Raw genomic sequence first — 17,743 nt, forward strand, 5'->3', positions numbered from 1 at the left:
CTGGGGGTTACCACTGATCAGAAACTCAACTGGATCAGATATGTGGCTCCAAGAGCATGTCAGAGTCTGAGAATTCTTAAGTAACTCACTTGCTGGCTCCCAAAACCCAAAGCTGTCCACCATGTACAGGGCACAAGTCAGGAGTGTGAGGAATACTCTCTACTTGCCTTGATCAGTGTTGGCTCAAACAACACTCAAAAAGCTCGACACCATCCAGGATAAAGCAGCCTGCTTGATCACTACCCCATCCAGCACCCTCACCATTCACTCCATCTACCACTGATAATAATCTTTATTACTGTCACAAGTAGGCATACATTAACACTGCAATTAAGTTACTGTGAAAATCCCCTAGTCGCCACACCCTGGCACCTGTTCGTGTACACAGAGGGAGAATTCAGAATGTCCAAATTATCTAACAAGCACATCTTTCCGGACTTGTGGGAGGAAACCGGAGCACCCGGAGGAAACCCACGCAGACACGGGGAGAACATACAGACTCCGCACAGACAGTGACCCAAGCCGGGAATCAAACCTGGGGCCCTGGTGCTGTGAAGCAACAGTGCTAACCCACTGTGCTACGTGATGCACAGTTGCAACAGTGTGTACCATTTCCGCAATGCACTGCAGGATTTGAGTATAGGAATAGGAATAGTATAGAAATAGGGATATTTTACTCCAATTGTATAGGGCGTTAGTGAGGCCACAACAGAAGTATTGTGTACTGATCTGGTACCTTTATCTGAGGAAGGATGTTCTTGCAATGGAGGTACTGCAGCAAAGGTTTACCAGGCCGATTCCTGGGATGGCGGGGCTATCATGAGGAGAGACTAAGTCGGTTAGGAATATATTGATTAATAGGGGATATGGGGTTATGGGGAGAAGGCAGGAGAATGGGGATGAGAAAGAAATCAGCCATGATTTAATGGCGGAGCAGACACAATGGGCCAAATGGCCTTATTCTGCTCCTGTGTTTTATGGTCTCTTATATTCACTGGAGTTTAGAAGAGTGAGAGGGGATTGCATTGAAACTTATAAAATTCTAACAGTATTACAGTGCGAGGCAGCGTGGATGCAAGAAGGATGTTCCCGATGGTGGTGGAGTCCAGAATGAGGGGGTCATAATTTGAGGATAAGGACTGAGGTGAGGAAAAATTTCTTCACCCAGTGCGTGGTGAATCTGTGGAATTCACTACCACAGAAAGTAGTTGAGGCCAAAATGTTGTGTGATTTCAAGATGAAATTGGATACAGCACTTGGTGGAAGTGGATCAAAGTATATGGGGAAAAGATGGGATTAGGCTATTAGTTGGATAATCGGCCATGATCATAATGAATAGCAGAACAAGCTCGAAGGGCTGAATGGCCTCCTCCTACTCCTATTTTCTATGCTCCTATGTTTCTCAAGGGCAATTAGGGACGGACAACAAGGCCCAGCAAGTGCCGCTCAAATTCTGTGAAATAATTTAAAATAAATTTTATGGTAGCAAAGCGTTAATTAGAATATACCTGATTTAAGAATATTTGTCTCCTGCTGGATAGTCACAAAGAGAGTATAAAATATAAGTAATTCCAAGAAATGTATACTTTGAACATTCGAATATTTAGCACAGTAAAGACAGTAACCACGTACCTGGTGATAGTCTTATCTATCAGACACAGTTCTTGGGATGATTGAACGCCGTGTGCCATTCCACTTCATTATATATTGCAACTGTCAGTTATTTGAATGCTAACCATAAAAAGAAAAAAAAATTCAATTTACTCAAACATTTGATTAAATTACTCACGAGACGTTTCTTCTATTGCACCAAACATATGACACTGCCTTTGAATGATAAGTATAGAGTTTAACTTACATTTCCATTTTTTGAACCACTGTTTATTTTAGCAGAATGAAGTTACAGGAGTATTTAGTGTACTCATAAACATGCGTTTATTTAGCATCTTATAATATAATAAAACATCCCAATGCATTAGTAAAAGCAATCAGATCCTGTGCGAGAGTCGACGAGTTAGGAAATGTGACCAAAAATATGTTTATAAAGATAGGTTTTGAGGAGTCTTTTAAAGTCAGGAAGAAAAGTAGCAAAGCAGAGGTTTAGGGAGCAAGTTCAGAGAATACGACCATGACGATGCTACCGGGGGGCGAGGTGGGAGAGGGATCCAGAGTAGACAGTATGCACAGGAGTCCAGAATCAGATCAATGAACAGCATCTGGTCTGTCAAATCAGAAGGTGTTAAAAAGCTCCTGTGGAGAAAGGCACAGAAGGATCTGCAAGTTCAGACAGAGTTGAGTGCATTGGGAAATCAGGGAGTTTGTGGTAGGCTGCAGGACAAATGTGAGAAGCTAGTAGAGCTTAATAAAGAGCACAGCATGTCAGATTTAGAAATGTTGAAGTTTCTTTAGAGTGGAATTAAGAGACAGAGTCCAGAATTAGGGTGTTTTCAGAAGAAATCAGGCCTTGAGATAATGAAGACATAGATAAGGCTCATGTCAGCATTAATGGCTGTAAACTAAGGAATCTCTTTTCAATTCCAGTTACTTGGCTATTTGCGATGTCCCTCAACACTGTTACATCACAAGTCAGATTCTAACTAGCTCAATTAACATTCTGGTCCACTTTCTCCCAACTCTCAAATGAAACTGATGTTTTCCCCCTTGAATTTCTACAGTAAGCTGCTTGGTTCAATTACAACCTGCTGTACTCCCATGGGCTCATTGTGATTATTCTCAATTCCAAAGACTTGAGCGCAAAAGTCTCAGCCAATACCCCAAAGCAGTAATGAGGGTGTGCAGCAATGCCAGAGGTGCCATCTTTTGACTGACGTGTTGAACTGTGCTCTCTCAGGCAGACATAAAATATCCTATTGTACTATTGAAAGACAACCAGAGGAATTAGCCGAGTGTCCAGGCCTCATTTATCCCTCAATCAACATCACAAAAATAGATTATTTGGTCATTATCATATCATTGTTTGTGGGAGTTTGCTGAGCATATAAGAGTTAACATGCTTTCCATTTTTGTGTGCTAGTATGCTGCTCATTTACAGCCTATACTGCTGACTAGCAGAAATATAGAGCCAAATGTGTAAGTTGCTCCCGGTCAGTGCACCAACCTCTCCATTGACAAGTGCTCAGCTGTCAATCATCTCAGCTCTAGGATATCACTGTAGGAATCCCTCAGGATAGTGTCTCAGGGGACTTCCGGTGGCTGTGATGGATCAGTAAGCCACACATTTGGGAGCTCCCGTTTTAAAGAGATTTTTTGGCTCTTTTGAGAGCCCAAAATGGAAATTTTTCGACGTCTCCCGGTGGGGGAAGGTGTGCTGAACGACTTTCCCTGCAGTCCATGACTCGAACTCGGAGTGGAAAGGGGGAAAAAACAGCAGCAGCTCCTCAGAAAAAACGGGGGAAGGGATCCAAGATGGCCGCCGACAGAGCTCCAGAGGAATGGAGACTCTGGGCCCAGGAACAACAAACTGATCTCCTGCGCTGCTTTAAAGAATTCAAGGATGAAGTACTGAGCTCTCTGCAGGAAACGAACAGAAGGCTGTCAGAGATTCAGTCCACCCAGGGTGCTGCCATCAAGAAGTTGCAGACGCAGGCCATTGAACGAGAGGAGGAGGCCGTGGTCCTCGTGAGTAAGGTGGAGGGGCACGAAGCACTCCACAAGAAGTGGCAGGAACGCTTTGAGGAGCTGGATCACCGCATGAGGCGGAAAAACCTGCGGATCTTGGGCCTTGCAGGGATCGGACCTGACAGCCTATGTGGCTGTAATGCTGAATTCGCTAGTGGGGGCCGGATCTCTCCATCTGCCCTTGGAGCTGGAGGGAGCGCACAGGGTGCTGGCCAGGAGGCCCAAGGAAGATGAACCCCCGCGTGCGGTGCTGGTGAGGTTCCACCGGTTCAGTGATCGGGAGTGCGTGCTGCGCTGGGCCAAGAAGGTGAAGAGCAGCAATTGGGAGAATGGGGTGGTGCGGATCTACCAGGACTGGAGTGCGGAGGTGGCTAAGCGGCGGTCCGGATTTAATCGGACGAAAGAGGTGCTTTATAGAAAAAAGATAACGTTCGGAATGTTGCCGCCCGCGCGCCTGTGGGTAACTTATTTGGACCGGCACCATTATTTCGATTCCCCGGAGGAGGCGTGGGCCTTCGTGCGGACGGAGAAACTGGACTTGAACTAGGGGTTGGGGGTTGCGAGGTCGGCTGTAAGATATTAGTGCTGGATTCTGCTGTTGCTGTGTTCTCTTTTTCGTCTGTTGTTTTCTTCTTGTTTTAGTACTTTTGCAATTTTGATAGGGTTATTTACGGAGGGGTTGTTCTGCTATGTTTTGTTTTTGTGCTGTGGGACATTGTCTGGGCTGTGTATCTTGAGGGGAGGGTCGGGGGGGTATGTTGTATTCTATGCCGGAGTGGGGGTATGGAGTGGGGCTGATATTTGGGAGCTGCGTCAGAAGGGTGTGGTGGGGCAGTGCAAAAGCGCGGGCTTTCCTCTGGTTTCCCGTGCTGCGGGGCTGGGGGGTGGAGATGGTGACGGGGGAGGCGGGGCCTTAACTGGTTCTTCCCCGCGCTGGAGCGGTGCCAGGAGGAGGGATAGATTGGGGGATGATCCCACTTCGGGAGGGGTCGGGCTATTGGCGGGAGTTTCCGGGGTCAGCAGAAGTTAGCTGACCCACGGAAGTACAACGGAGGACAGTTCGCGGCTGGGAGGGTTCCTAGCCTGGGGGGGAAGGGAGGGGGGGAAAGGGGAATACCGGGTTGCTGCTGGTAGGGTCAAGAAGGAGCTGGTGGGACAGAGGTGAGGGGTTGTCGCTATGGGAACGGGGTCGAGCAGGGGGTGCTGGCCTGGGGCGGGCAGTCAACGGGCTATGGCTAGCCGACGGGGGAGGGGGGCGGGACGCCCTCTGATCCGGTTGGTCACCTGGAATGTGAGAGGGTTGAATGGGCCGGTGAAGCGGTCGAGGGTACTGGCTCACCTGAAGGGGCTAAAGGCGGATGTGGCAATGCTTCAGGAGACCCACCTGAGGGTGGCGGACCAGGTCCGCCTGAGGAAGGGATGGGTGGGGCAGGTTTTCCACTCGGGGTTGGATGTGAGGAACCGGGGAGTGGCGATTCTGGTGGGGAGAAATGTGTTGTTTGAGGCATCGGAGGTGGTGGCGGATAAGGGGGGTAGGTATGTGATGGTCAGGGGCAGGCTACAAGGAGAGAAGGTGGTACTTGCTAGTGTGTATGCCCCAAATTGGGACGATGCGGGCTTTATGAGGCGTATGTTAGGACGGATCCCGGATCTGGAGGCGGGAGGTCTGATCATAGGGGGGGACTTTAATACGGTGTTGGATCCTTCACTGGATCGGTCCAGCTCTAGGACGGGTAGGAGGCCGGCGGCGGCCAAGGTACTGAGAGGGTTTATGGACCAGATGGGTGGGGTGGATCCATGGAGGTTTGTAAGGCCGAGGGCACGCGAGTACTCTTTCTTCTCCCACGTACATAGGGTCTACTCTCGGATAGATTTCTTCGTGGTGAGTAGGGGACTGATTCCGAGAGTGGAGGAGGCCGAGTATTCGGCCATTGCAATCTCCGACCACGCTCCGCATTGGTTAGAGTTGGAGATGGGAGAGGTGCGAGACCAACGTCCGTTGTGGCGGTTGGATGTGGGGTTGTTGGCGGAGGAGGAGGTGTGTAGGAGGGTCCGGGCAAGTATTGAGGGGTATCTTGAGGTGAATGATACGGGGGAGGTTCAGGTGGGGATGGTCTGGGAAGCCCTGAAGGCAGTAATTCGTGGGGAGCTGATATCCATCCGGGCACATAGGGAGAGGAGCGAAAGGAGTGAGAGGGATAGACTGGTGGGAAAGATGCTGGAGGTGGACAGGAGGTATGCAGAGGCACCAGAGGAGGGACTGTTGGGGGAGAGGCGCAGCCTGCAGGCTAAATTTGATTTGCTGACCACTAGAAAGGCGGAGGCACAGTGGAGGAAGGCACAAGGGGCAGTGTACGAACATGGTGAAAAGGCGAGTAGGATGCTGGCTCATCAGCTGCGTAAGCGGGATGCGGCTAAGGAGATTGCTGGAGTGAGAGATAAGAGTGGGAATGTGGTGCGGAAGGGGGTAGAGGTGAATGAGGTCTTCAAGGATTTTTACGGGGAACTGTACCGGTCGGAGCCAACGGGGGAGAGGAGGGGAATGGAGAGATTCCTTGAGGGGCTTTCTTTCCCGAAGGTGCAGGAGGAGAAGGTGGAGGGGTTGGGTGCGCCGATTGAGCTGGAGGAGCTAGTTAAGGGGATCGGGCAGATGCAGTCAGGGAAGGCACCGGGGCCGGATGGGTTCCCGGTGGAATTTTATAAAAAGTTTGTGGATCTAGTGGGCCCCTTGCTGGTGCGAACACTCAATGAAGCGTGGGAGGGGGGGACTTTGCCCCCGACGATGTCACGGGCGCTGATCTCGTTAATTTTAAAGAGGGACAAGGACCCCCAGCAGTGTGGTTCATACAGACCCATATCTCTCCTCAACGTGGACGCTAAGGTGCTGGCAAAAATCCTGGCCACCAGGATAGAGGACTGTGTGCCAGGGGTTGTGCACGAGGACCAGACAGGTTTTGTGAAGGGAAGGCAGCTGAACACGAATGTGCGGAGATTGCTGAATGTCATTATGATGCCGGCGATTGAGGGGGAGGCAGAGATAGTGGTGGCACTGGATGCGGAGAAGGCCTTCGATAGAGTGGAGTGGGGGTACCTATGGGAGGTGTTGGGGAGGTTTGGATTTGGTGAAGGGTTCATTAGATGGGTAAGGCTGTTATATGAGGCCCCGATGGCGTGCGTGGCTACGAATAGGAGGAGGTCGGAGTACTTCCGGCTTTACCGAGGGACCAGGCAGGGTTGCCCCTTGTCCCCCTTGTTGTTTGCACTGGCAATCGAGCCGCTGGCGATGGCATTGAGAGATTCAGAGAGGTGGAGAGGCTTGGTGCGAGGTGGAGAGGAACATAGGGTGTCGTTGTATGCCGACGACCTGTTACTGTATGTGGCGGACCCGGTGGGAGGGATGCTGGGAGTGATGGAGTTACTAGCCGAGTTTGGGACCTTCTCAGGTTATAAATTAAACTTAGGCAGGAGCGAGGTGTTTGTGGTGCATCCTGGAGACCAGGAGGAAGGAATTGGTAGGCTCCCGCTTAGGCGGGCAGGGGAGAGCTTTAGGTACCTGGGGGTGCAAGTGGCCAGGGACTGGGGGACTCTCCACAAGCATAACTTTACCAGGCTGGTAGATCAGATGGAGGAGGAGTTCAGGAGGTGGGACATGCTGCCATTGTCGTTGGTGGGGAGGGTGCAGTCCGTCAAAATGACAGTGCTTCCGAGGTTCTTGTTCCTTTTTCAGTGCCTGCCCATATTTATCCCCAGGGCCTTCTTTAGGAGAGTGACTAGCAGTATTCTGAGTTTTGTGTGGGCACATGGGACTCCGAGAGTGAGGAGGGTGTTCCTGGAGCGAGGAAGGGATGGAGGTGGGCTGGCACTGCCCAACCTTCTGGGGTACTATTGGGCAGCCAATGTGTCAATGGTGCGTAAATGGGTGATGGAGGGGGGAGGGGCGGCGTGGAAAAGAATGGAGATGGCGTCATGTAGAGGTACGAGCCTGGGTGCCATGGTAACGGCACCGTTGCCGCTCTCCCCTAAGAGGTTTACCACGAGCCCGGTGGTGGCGGCGACCCTAAGAATCTGGGAACAATGGAGACGGCATCGGGGGGAAACAGGGGGCTCGATGGAGGCTCCACTGGGTGGCAACCATCGGTTCATCCCGGGGAACACGGATGGGGGATTCAGGGGGTGGCAAAGGGCGGGCATCAGCAAATTGAGGGACCTGTTTATTGGCGGGAGGTTTGCGGGCCTGGGGGAACTGGAAGATAAATTTGGCCTTCCCCAGGGGAACATGTTCAGATACCTGCAGGTAAAGGCGTTTGCTAGGCGACAGGTAGAGGGATTCCCTTTGCTGCCCTCGCAGGGGGCGATGGACAGAGTGCTTTCGGGGGTGTGGGTAGGAGAGGGGAAGGTGTCTGACATCTATAAGGTAATGCAGGAGGTGGAGGAGTCGTCAGTGGAGGAGCTGAAGGCTAAATGGGAGGAGGAACATGGGGAGCAGATAGAGGACGGGACTTGGGCAGATGCCTTGGAGAGAGTCAACTCTTCCTCCTCATGTGCGAGGCTTAGTCTCATCCAATTTAAGGTGCTGCACCGGGCCCACATGTCCGGGACTAGGATGAGTAGGTTCTTCGGGGGTGAGGACAGGTGCACCAGATGTTCGGGGAGTCCTGCGAACCACGCCCATATGTTCTGGGCATGCCCAGCACTGGAAGAATTCTGGAAGGGGGTGGCGGGGACGGTGTCGAGGGTGGTTGGATCCAGGGTCAAACCAGGGTGGGGACTCGCGATTTTTGGAGTTGCGGTAGAGCCGGGAGTGCAGGAGGCGAAAGAGGCCGGTGTCCTGGCCTTTGCGTCCCTAGTAGCCCGTCGAAGGATTCTGTTACAATGGAAGGATGCAAGGCCCCCAAGTGTGGAGACCTGGATCAGTGACATGGCGGGATTTATAAAATTGGAAAAGGTCAAATTTGCCCTGAGAGGATCAATACAAGGGTTCTATAAACGATGGCAGCCTTTTTTGGACTTCCTGGCTCAGAGATAGGTAACTGGGTCAATAGCAGCAGCAACGCGGGGGGGGGTGCATTATTGTAGTGTTTATTCTGTAACTTTATAGTGTGTTAATATGCGTTGTTGTTAAAATGCTGGGTTGTTCATGGGGATGGGGCGAATGTATATGATTGTTAATATTATTGTTATTTTCGGTATTTTACTAAGGTGCGTCAATGTTGTATAAAATCAAGATTTCTCAATAAAAATTATTTTTTAAAAAAAAGGATAGTGTCTCAGGCCCAAACATCTTCAGCTGCTTCGTCAATGACCTTCCTTCCATCAGAAGGTCAGAAGGAGGGATTTTCGCTGATGATTGCACAATGTTCAGAACCTTTCGCGACTCCTCAGATATTGAAGCAGTTCGTGCCAAAATGCAGCAAGATCTGCACAATATTCAGGGCTTGGACTGACAAGTAGCAAGTAACAGTCATGCCACACAAGTGCCAGGCAATGGGCATCTCCAACAAGAGAGGATCTAACCATCGTCCCTTGAAATTCAATGGCATTACCATTGCTGAATTGCCCAATTTCAACATCCTGGGAATAATCATTGACCAGAAACTGAACTAGAGTAGCCATATAAATATTGTGGCCATTAGAGCAGGGAAATTCCTGTGGTGAGTAACTCACCTCCTGACTCCCCAAAGCTTGTCCACCACCTACAAAGCACAAATCAGGAGTGTGATGGATTACGCTCCACTTGCCTAAAATGAGTGCAGCTCCAACAACACTCAAGAAGCTCAACACCATCCAGGACAAAGCAGCCGGCATCCCTCAACAAACATTCATTTCCTCCACCACCAAGGTACAATGGCAGCAGTGTGTACCATCTACAAGATGCACTGCAGTAAATTGTTAGGAGGTGAAAATATTCACACGGAGGCCTGAGTATAAGTTAAAAAAAAAGCTGTTTATTATATCAGAATTCTGGAAGAAAAGGACTGAGGCTCCGCAGCCGATTGACAGCACCCTTTCTCACTTGAGCCAAGGCTCACACGGGTTAATATACAGATTCAAGGGACAGAATTAGATGTATTCTTATTTACATACAATCAATCAACTATGTTCACGTCGCACTTCATTACATGCAGTCAATCAATTTTCTGAGCATCCCAGTTATCACACATATGGTTAAAGTGGGTGTTGTCTTATTTGCCCCTAACTTCATACAGAAGTCATTCAAAACTAACACAAGGATATGACCTGTCTGCAGCTGTGGACCTTGAGCTTACTAATGATACATTGCATTCCTTGTTCTGTGAACCTGTTATCAGCGGCTGTTAAAATACTCACTATATATATCCACGCCTGGTTCTCGTGAGGTAGTTTACACAATTTATAACTTATTATTCAGGAATGTGGCTAGTTTGGCCATTTTGTGTCTTTAGTATTGCTTTAATAGCGAACAGCCATTTGTGTCCTTTCTGATATTAACAAGTATTGTGTATACACTATCTATTTCTACAAATTGCTTCTTCTAAACAGGCATCTAAGCCAATGAGTACCTTTTGTCTCATCAGAACTATTCAAAAGTAATATAGGAGCACAAATGTAGTTACAGGTCCACCTATAATTTATATCATAGTCCAGGATCAGAAAATGCCCTCCAACAAAATTATCAAGCTTTCTTCGGCAGCATCTTCCAAACTACAACCATCTAAAAGAGCAAGAGCAGCAGATACCTGGAAACACCACTCAACACCCTGACTTGGAAATATATCACCTTTCCTTCACTGTGGCTGGGTCAAAATCCTGGAATTCCCTCACAAACAGACTGGGTATAGCTATAACTCAAGAACTGCAGCGGTTCAAGAAGGGAGCTCACCAGCACCTTTTCAAGGGCATCTAGGGATGGGCAATAAATGCTGACCTAGCCAGCGATGCCTACAACCCATAAATGAATTAAAAAGCTGTGCCTCCTCGTAGCAACAGATGGAAACTGGATTCCTTGCAGCCCCAAGCTTTAGAGGAACTCGGAGGAAGTATGGCCCCCCACAGACAAGCAGCGTGCAGGTGGATACACCTTGGCACTCATGAATCATACTCCCAGCATAGGTGAAAACCTCCACTGCCTTGTGGATAACTCGGGAGAGTTGATGGCTAAGTACATAATCCCTGACAAAACATCTGGAGTGGAACCAAATGTTGGCCTGATGTCTAAAACAGTCAGCTTTTCAACAGCACAGTAGCAGCACGGTAGCATAGTGGTTAGCACAGTTGCTTCACAGCCCCAAGGTCCCAAGTTCAATTCCCGGCTTGGGTCACTGTCTGTGTGGAGTCTGCACGTTCTCCCTGTGTCTGCGTGGGTTTCCTCCACGTGCTCCGGTTTCCTCCCGCAGTCCAAAGATGTGCAGGTTAGGTGGATTGGCCATGCTAGATTACCCTTAGTGTCCAAAAAAAAGATAGGTGGGGTTACTGGGTTATGGAGTTAGAATAGAGGTGTAGGTGTAAGTGGGGTGCCCTTTCCAAGGGCTGGTGCAAACTCGATGGGCAGAATGGTCTCCTTCTGCACTGTAAATTATATGAACATCTGCAACGTCTGTCAGTGCCAAACATGGTGCTTTGCATTCTTCTGGGCTCTATTGAGGAGGCAGACCATACATTTTGCCCAGGATGGAACACGTGAAAGGACACTCTTCTTTCGCTGCAGGGTGTTAACACAACACAAGGAGACAAGTGTTACGACACCCTGGGCAAGTGCACGATCAGTTCCAGCCCCACTTGTCCCAGACTCACAACACAACTGAATTAACCAATAATTCTTATAAAAATACCCAAAATCTTTGGCTTTTGGCTGCCCAATAATTACAGGTTTATAAGGTAAAACACAATTACGGTTTATTTATACCAAGAACTGTCATGAAATATGTAGTAAACATAACTGGATAACAACAAGCTAATACCTGCTACCCCCTTCAATTGTCGCATCCTCTATCCACGCACACAAAACAAACAAGGTTGGGGCGGGGGGTGAAAAATAACAAGGGGTGAAAGTTAAGATAAGAGTCTTTGCTTCGAACGGTGGTTCGTCAGCACACTTTCTTCAAAACAAGCTTGCTGATTAAAGTCTCTGGCTTACAGCCAGTAATGCTTTTCTTTGTTGAGTCATTCATTCAGGTTCTCCGTAGGTTAGAAAACACAATGCTCATATGCAGCAGGCTTTCTGGAGAAACACCTTATTTCTCATTAATCTGGGCCTTCAGGTTGGGTTTGCATTCAGGCCTTTATATTTCTGTAGAGGGAACTGGTCAGTTCTGCCTTTGCCTATACATAGATTCATCCAGGCTTTCTGCCAGTTCAGAAACACAGCCTTTCTGGAGAAAAACTGAGCGGAAAGCAGACCTTCATCGGCTGCCAAGATCAAAACTGAAACTAAACTGAACCTTTGGAGCTCTAATAACATTCTAGTGCAATCAGATCAAATCACCGACTGTTACAGGGCAGAGCACAACCTTTTGGGCCAATTCACTGGCCACTAGCCATATCAATCAAACCGCATCCCAGCCTATTGGTGCCGGTCAGTCTACAACTCCACTATGAACCAGCACAGGTAAGTAGTTATTTCTCCTGCTGCTTAAATCCTCTGCTTGAATTAAAGGCACAGGCCACTTGTCTCAGAGATACATGACCATTAATCATCCGTGAATCAAAAATGTAATGGTAAAAAAAGAAGGGGGAAATAAGAGAATAGACATGGAATAAATAGGAAGGATCTTCACACAAGCTCAACAACTAGCATTGAGAGCAGGTGCTGTGGGTGTCTCTCCAGTGGGAAGGAGCATTTTGTCCCGCTAGGCAGCCCCCGCCAACTCAAAATCACAAAAATGTAACAGCACAGGTTGGGCTACCTTCAACTATTAACAGACTGACCTGCCGCAGTCCATCTGCTTCGAAAGATGCTTGGAGGTTAAAGTATTTGCTCAACAAGTGGACAGAATCCACCACACCAGGCAGGCAAACAAACAAAAAGAAGAGGCAAACTCTTCGAACTGCAAGCTGCAACATCAGGACCATGTGCACAGGACTGACAGACGGCCTCTAACTGATCTGATATCGCTGCAATGGTCAAGATGGAGCATGACATGGGATGAACATTCATGTAGATTCATGATATCACTGGTCTCAATAGCACCCCCTCCCCCTACAAATTGTTCAGAATCATTGCTTGCCATCTGCGACTCAACTCAAACAGAGTCAGTCAACCTCAGGAATGTCTATGTTCCAATACTGTGCTCCCCTGCAGTTTATATGAGGAGCTTCATACGGCTATCAGCAGAAACCCCAAGGCTGGACATTTCGATGCAAGTGTGGGCGTGGACCATGAAGCATGGCCCTCCTGCCTTGTACATCATGGCTTGGGAAGGTTAATTGAAAATGGACAGAGACTATATGAGCTTTGCGTAACTAACATTGTCTTTCAGAACAAATCATGCCACAAGGTAGCCTGGAGATATGAAAGTTTAGAACTTTGGTATCAATCTTGATCTGATCATCACTAGATGTGACTCTTTTAAGACATGCAGCTACCTCAGTGTCGACTGTGATACATATTACTCTCTGGTGTGCAGAGGATTAGGATGCAACCCTTAAAGCTCATATCAACATCAGCCAGTCTCCCAAGCCAGATAAAACCTACAGTTCCAAATGAAATTGATCAGGTAGCACAGTGGTTAGCACTGATGCTTCACAGCGCTAGGGTCCCAGGTTTGATTCCCAGTTTGGGTCACTGTCTGTGCGGAGTCTGCACGTTCTCCCTGTGTCTGTGTTGGTTTCCTCCAGGCGCTCCGGTTTCCTCCCACAAGTCCCGAAAGATGTGCTTGTTAGGTCAATTGGGCATTCTGAATTCTCCCTCTGTGTAGCCGAACAGGCACCAGTGTCAGGCACCTCGGGGCTTTTCACAATAACTCCATGCAGTGTTAATGTAAGCCTACTTGTGACACAAATAAAGATAACAAAAGTGGTCTCCAGTATTCCCACAGAAGAAGCAAAATGGAACATACTTCGAGATACCATAGACAATGCAACTTTCAGCATAAGGGAAACAAGAGCAATACAAGACTAACATGATTGTGCTGGAACCAGTTATTGAAGCCAAGCAGTCTGCTCTCATTAATTACAAGAGAGATCAGGGCAAGATGAAACTGAATACACTAAGAGGGGTTTGAAGTAAAAGTCCAACAGACTTCTGGGCACTTTGCCAGTGAGTACTAGCTACAACTCTACCAGAATATCCAGATGTCCTTCAACACAGGGAATGCTAGGGGCATATATGGCGAGATCAAAAATGCAGTAGGTCCAACAGTAAATTATAAAGCTCCATTAAAATATAAGGGAGCGAACGCCATCACTGACTGCAGTAAACACTTGGAGAGATTGTGGAACACTACCCAGAGTTATAGTCCTGGAAGAACATCAGGGATGAGAGTGGCACAAGAAATAACAATCTGAAAATGAATGGGCAAATATAAAAATGTCTGAAATATTTTTGTGACAAGGATACATGTAATTCGGGCACTTTTTATGTTCTGTAGTAAATGCAAGTGCTTCTTGGCCACTTTAAATGTTTGGAATGATTAGACTTTCAATCGTTAGAAACATTAGTTTCCTTTTGTTCACTTTCTGCAACCATCAAGACTGTGGAGCAATGCATTTTAGAAAATCAGCTCAGTATTTCAACATATGTACAACATGTAGTGATGATCAACAATATTGCATGTTGGACAACGTATTTTACAAACAACTTCAGGTAAAAGAGAAATCAGCACAATCAAAGGAAATATTTGCATCTGACCACGTTCCACAAAGGCCAACTGGCCAGTCTGCTCTAAATATGGTAACATCAGCAGATACTTTTAATTTAATTACTGGATTTGTTCACCTACTAACTAATGCAAACTGGATATCTGCATCAACAAAACTTTGAATATTATTTGACACACTAGAAATAGTAACTACCATAAAATGAATACAGTCAGACTACAAATCTAAGTTCATCTAGCTGGGATTTTACCTCATTATAAAGGAACAGAATGTGAACACAACCAAAGTATCAGCCATACTTGGGTGCTCAGAGCAGGTTGTGCCTCCTTCACAGAACAGCTCATGTCGAGCCAGTGTGTGGCTCAGGGCCATGCAACATTGTCATTGTTGGGGTTCTTTCCAATTCAGCAGTTTTGTGTTCGGGTTAGGCTGCAACTCTTTATCCAAATCCACTCACTTGAGTTCAGGACATGGTAAAAAGGGTGAGGGCGCGCTATGCACAAAGAGAGTTGATCAACTGACTTCAGCAATTAATCAAAACCTGTTGTTGCATGATCTGTTAATTATAACCAGCATCTTGCTTCAGCCTTAAAAAGAGCAGCATTTCAAATAGGTAACTGTGCAAACTACTACCTGCCAACAGCTCAACAACTGAACTCCCAGCTCCTGGAGCCTCGGAACAGAATTAACAGCAAGGAGAGTTTTGTGCTCATATGCCTGACGGGGGTTTGGGTAAACCCCAGCCTAGTTTTACTGATCATCTTCAGCTGTCACCATATGATGCCTGAGCATAATCCAGGATTTTTAACCCCGTAGCTTTTTAAATGCCATGGTCATGATTTTCAGCACTAGGTGTTAATTAAAGCATTGAATCTCAGTGGCCAGCAACTTAATGCAGAGGCAGGTACTTTATCCAGTCCTGCTTTACCTTGTACTCCAGATCTGAAGAAAATGCCTGCCATGTCCTTGGCCTCTACAACAACAAAATCGCCACTAATGCAGAACAAACACCTATGCTTACATAAGGCAAGTAACAAAGGAAGGACTAGGGAATGGCACAACCTCGTCAGCCAATGATTGCTGTTATTCTGGCAGTGTCCAAAGCTACCAATCAGTGGAGGCAATGGGCGGGATCGGGCACAAGCAGAAGAAAACATGCATAACATCAAGCACTGGTCAAGTGAAGCAAAGGACTGTGGAAAGGAGGCGGAGGTCAAAAAAACATTTTGAAGGTACAATTTCATAATTGAAAAGTGAAAATTTCTCATCCCTGGAATATGGTGACCGAGGCAATTCCAGACATCATAGAAAGCCTGTCTCTCATGGAAAAGGTGGACATTGAACACGGGGGGTGTCAATGCACAGTGACGATAAGACACACATAACCCTGTGTGACCTACAATGGAGTCAAACAGTTACATTCTCACTCTTTAACATATTCTTCTCTTTGTTATTCTCAGCCACAGAGGATGTCTACTTCCGGACCACAACTGCCAGAAAGCTGTTTCATGATGAAAGTGCGGCAAGTCCTCTGAGAGTGACTCTATGTTGACAAGGCTGCACTAACATTCCATACCGGATCATCTTCAGCAGCAAATGGACAGGCTCTCACACACCTATAAAATGTTTGGTTTGACCATCATGTAGAAAAATGTTATGGTCCAGGTTATTGCCGCTATCTGTCAACATATGTGACCTGGACATTGTTGATATCTTCACATTCCTAGGCTAAACTGTCACCAGCAATCTGTCACTCGATGCTGAAATCAACACAGATGGCAAAGGCTGCAGCTGTTGTGCGCTAGGGGAGTAAAACAGTAACAGCAATCTGGCCTCGACACCAATTTGTAAGTCTACTCTACTTTAATAATAATGACATTTTTATTACTGTCACAAATAGGCTTACATTAACATTGCAATTAAGTTACTGTGAAAATCTCTAGTCGCCACACTCCATGCCTGTTCGGGTACACAGGGGGAGAATTCAGAATGTCCAAATTAGCTAACAGTACATCTTTTGGGACTTGTGGGAGGAAACCCTCGCAGACACAGGGTGATCGTGCAGACTACGCACAGACAAGTGACCCAAGCCGGGAATCGAACCTGAGACCCTGAATGCGAGATATGAAGAGGGCAGACGCTGAGGGCGATGACCTCTAGAGGCTGCCTGTTTCCAGGGGCAGTGGAAGAGGCGAGCAGAAACAAAAAGCTCAGCCAGCAGAGACCAGTGAGTCCTGCATTTTACCAGCCGAGACTGCCATGCCAGAGTGGGGCTCCTGAGCCGCGCTCGGGGATGAATCGCTAATCCCTGCGCTGAAACTGCAGTCTTACCGTCCACTCCACCCCCCCAGTCTGGCCAGGAAACTCGGCGGCTGCGGGCCCGGTGGACAGCGACATTTCCGCTTCCTTCCGGCCCCGTCTCCATCGCAACAGCCGAGGGCCAATCGTCAGCGAGATGCGCTCTCACGTGATCTCACTGCCCTTCTCCTCCGCCTCCCGCATTTTCCCGCTCAAACCCGGCGCCTCGACCCACTTCCGGTCCCACTAGCCCGAGCTCCGGTCGCTACCCGCTTCTCACACTCGAGTTCCTTCCTCCTCCCTTCGGCTGTCCGGAAGATGGATTTCATTCCAATCCTTGAGGGGGAAGAGAGAGAGGGAAATACCCACGGACTAGCGCAGGGCGTTCAACGTGCACCAATTCTATCAAGAGTGGCTGTTCAAATGTTGGAGTTAAGCCTTGCTTTGCCCAGTGGAGATGATTTTCTGGTCATGGATGTTGCTGGGGCACCTTAGTTAAATTCACTTAAATAAGCAAAATACTGTAGATGCTGGAATCTGAAATAAGAATAGGGGATGGGGAATATTTATCAGGTCTGGCAGCATCTATTAGGACAGAAAGCAGAGTTTTGACTCTTCGCTGGAACCGAAGGGAGGGAGAATGTAAGAGGTTGCAATAAGAAGTGGCAACTTTAGGAACAAAATTCCTAAATGGTCTGGAGAGCGGCAGCATCTCATCTCCATTTGGACACTTTGCAGCCCTCGGGACCCAATGTTGAGTTCATCAACTTTGGTAGCCATGATGTGGAGATGCCGGCGTTGGACTGGAGTGAGCACAAACACGAGCTTTCGGAGCACTGCTCCTTCGAGGAAAGCTCGTGTTTGAAACAAACCTGTTGGACTTAACCAGGTGTTGTAAGACTTCTTACTGTGCTCATCAACTTTAAATTGTGACCTTCTCCATCCTAAGCCCCTTTTTAAAAAAATACATAGAAAATAGAAGCCGGAAGACGCCATTCAGGCCAGCTCCGCC

General features: G+C 47.8%; 1 protein-coding gene across 1 annotated transcript in view; it reads right to left on the reverse strand.

The window, feature by feature from the left end:
* The window catches only part of lrrcc1 (leucine rich repeat and coiled-coil centrosomal protein 1), a 173,503-nt gene extending 156,552 nt beyond the window's left edge, over positions 1-16,951 (reverse strand). Inside the window, 2 exon segments of the mRNA XM_038809142.1 lie at positions 1,633-1,731; positions 16,765-16,951. Coding sequence (XP_038665070.1) covers positions 1,633-1,691 — 59 coding nt within the window. The 5' untranslated portion in view covers positions 1,692-1,731; positions 16,765-16,951.
* Positions 16,952-17,743: the final 792 nt, after the last annotated feature.

The sequence above is a fragment of the Scyliorhinus canicula genome, chromosome 10 (genome assembly GCF_902713615.1).
Source record: "Scyliorhinus canicula chromosome 10, sScyCan1.1, whole genome shotgun sequence".
NCBI classification, from domain to species: Eukaryota; Metazoa; Chordata; class Chondrichthyes; order Carcharhiniformes; family Scyliorhinidae; genus Scyliorhinus; species Scyliorhinus canicula.